The 662-nt window shown below is 64.8% G+C and overlaps 1 protein-coding gene across 1 annotated transcript in view; it reads right to left on the bottom strand.

Annotated features, from left to right (window-relative positions):
* The window catches only part of H696_03629 (hypothetical protein), a 4,051-nt gene extending 3,389 nt beyond the window's left edge, over positions 1–662 (bottom strand). Inside the window, exons 1-2 of the mRNA XM_009497501.1 lie at positions 382–662; positions 33–277 (exon numbers count right to left, since the gene is read on the bottom strand). Coding sequence (XP_009495776.1) covers positions 33–277; positions 382–647 — 511 coding nt within the window. The 5' untranslated portion in view covers positions 648–662. The remainder of the gene's footprint in view (positions 1–32; positions 278–381) is intronic.

The raw sequence follows: 662 nt of genomic DNA, 5'->3' as shown, positions 1-662 counted from the left end.
AGGGGGGGGGGGGCGGGGGCGGGGGCGCGCACCGAGGAGGAAGTTGTCCAGGTTCTCCAGCTTGCAATCCGGGTGCGACTCGTACACGGACTTGCGCTGGTCCACCACCTCCAGCAGAGAGTGGAAGAGCGAGAACCAGGGGAAGGAGGACACAAAGCAGAGACACTCCTGCAGGATCTCCGGCCGGGGGAAACGCACCCGGGCCAGGTCCCGGCGCCGGCAGAACCCATACAGACGATGCCCATCAGCGTCGGTCATCGTGAAGGTGTACATCTCGCTGAGAGGGGGGCAGGAGGGCGAGGACCGGGGAGTCAGCAGACGGAGGAAAAAAAAGACGATGGTGTGGAAGAGGGCGACTGGCGGATGGTCGGGCGGACGCACGAGGAACTGGACGCCAGGCTTAGGTCGGACTCGGGATAGCAAAACATCGGGACTGACTTGAGAAGCCCTTCGTGGAAGGGCCGCGCGAAGCCCGGCGCCGTGAGAGACGGCTGCACCCCGGCCGGGCAGAGCTCCGTCAGGATCTTGCCACTGCCCTCGGGACATGTCCGCAGGGTGACCGTCAAAAACCGGATGAACAGTCGCCCGTAGAAGTCCTTCCAGGTGGGCTTGCCATCGGAGCGCGACTTTGTCGCCTCGACGGACATAGCGGCCTCGAACAG

Source organism: Fonticula alba (assembly GCF_000388065.1).
Source record: "Fonticula alba strain ATCC 38817 unplaced genomic scaffold supercont2.5, whole genome shotgun sequence".
Classification (NCBI taxonomy): domain Eukaryota; order Rotosphaerida; family Fonticulaceae; genus Fonticula; species Fonticula alba.
Note: the sequence above shows the minus strand (reverse complement) of the source record. Positions and strands in the feature narration are given on the sequence as shown.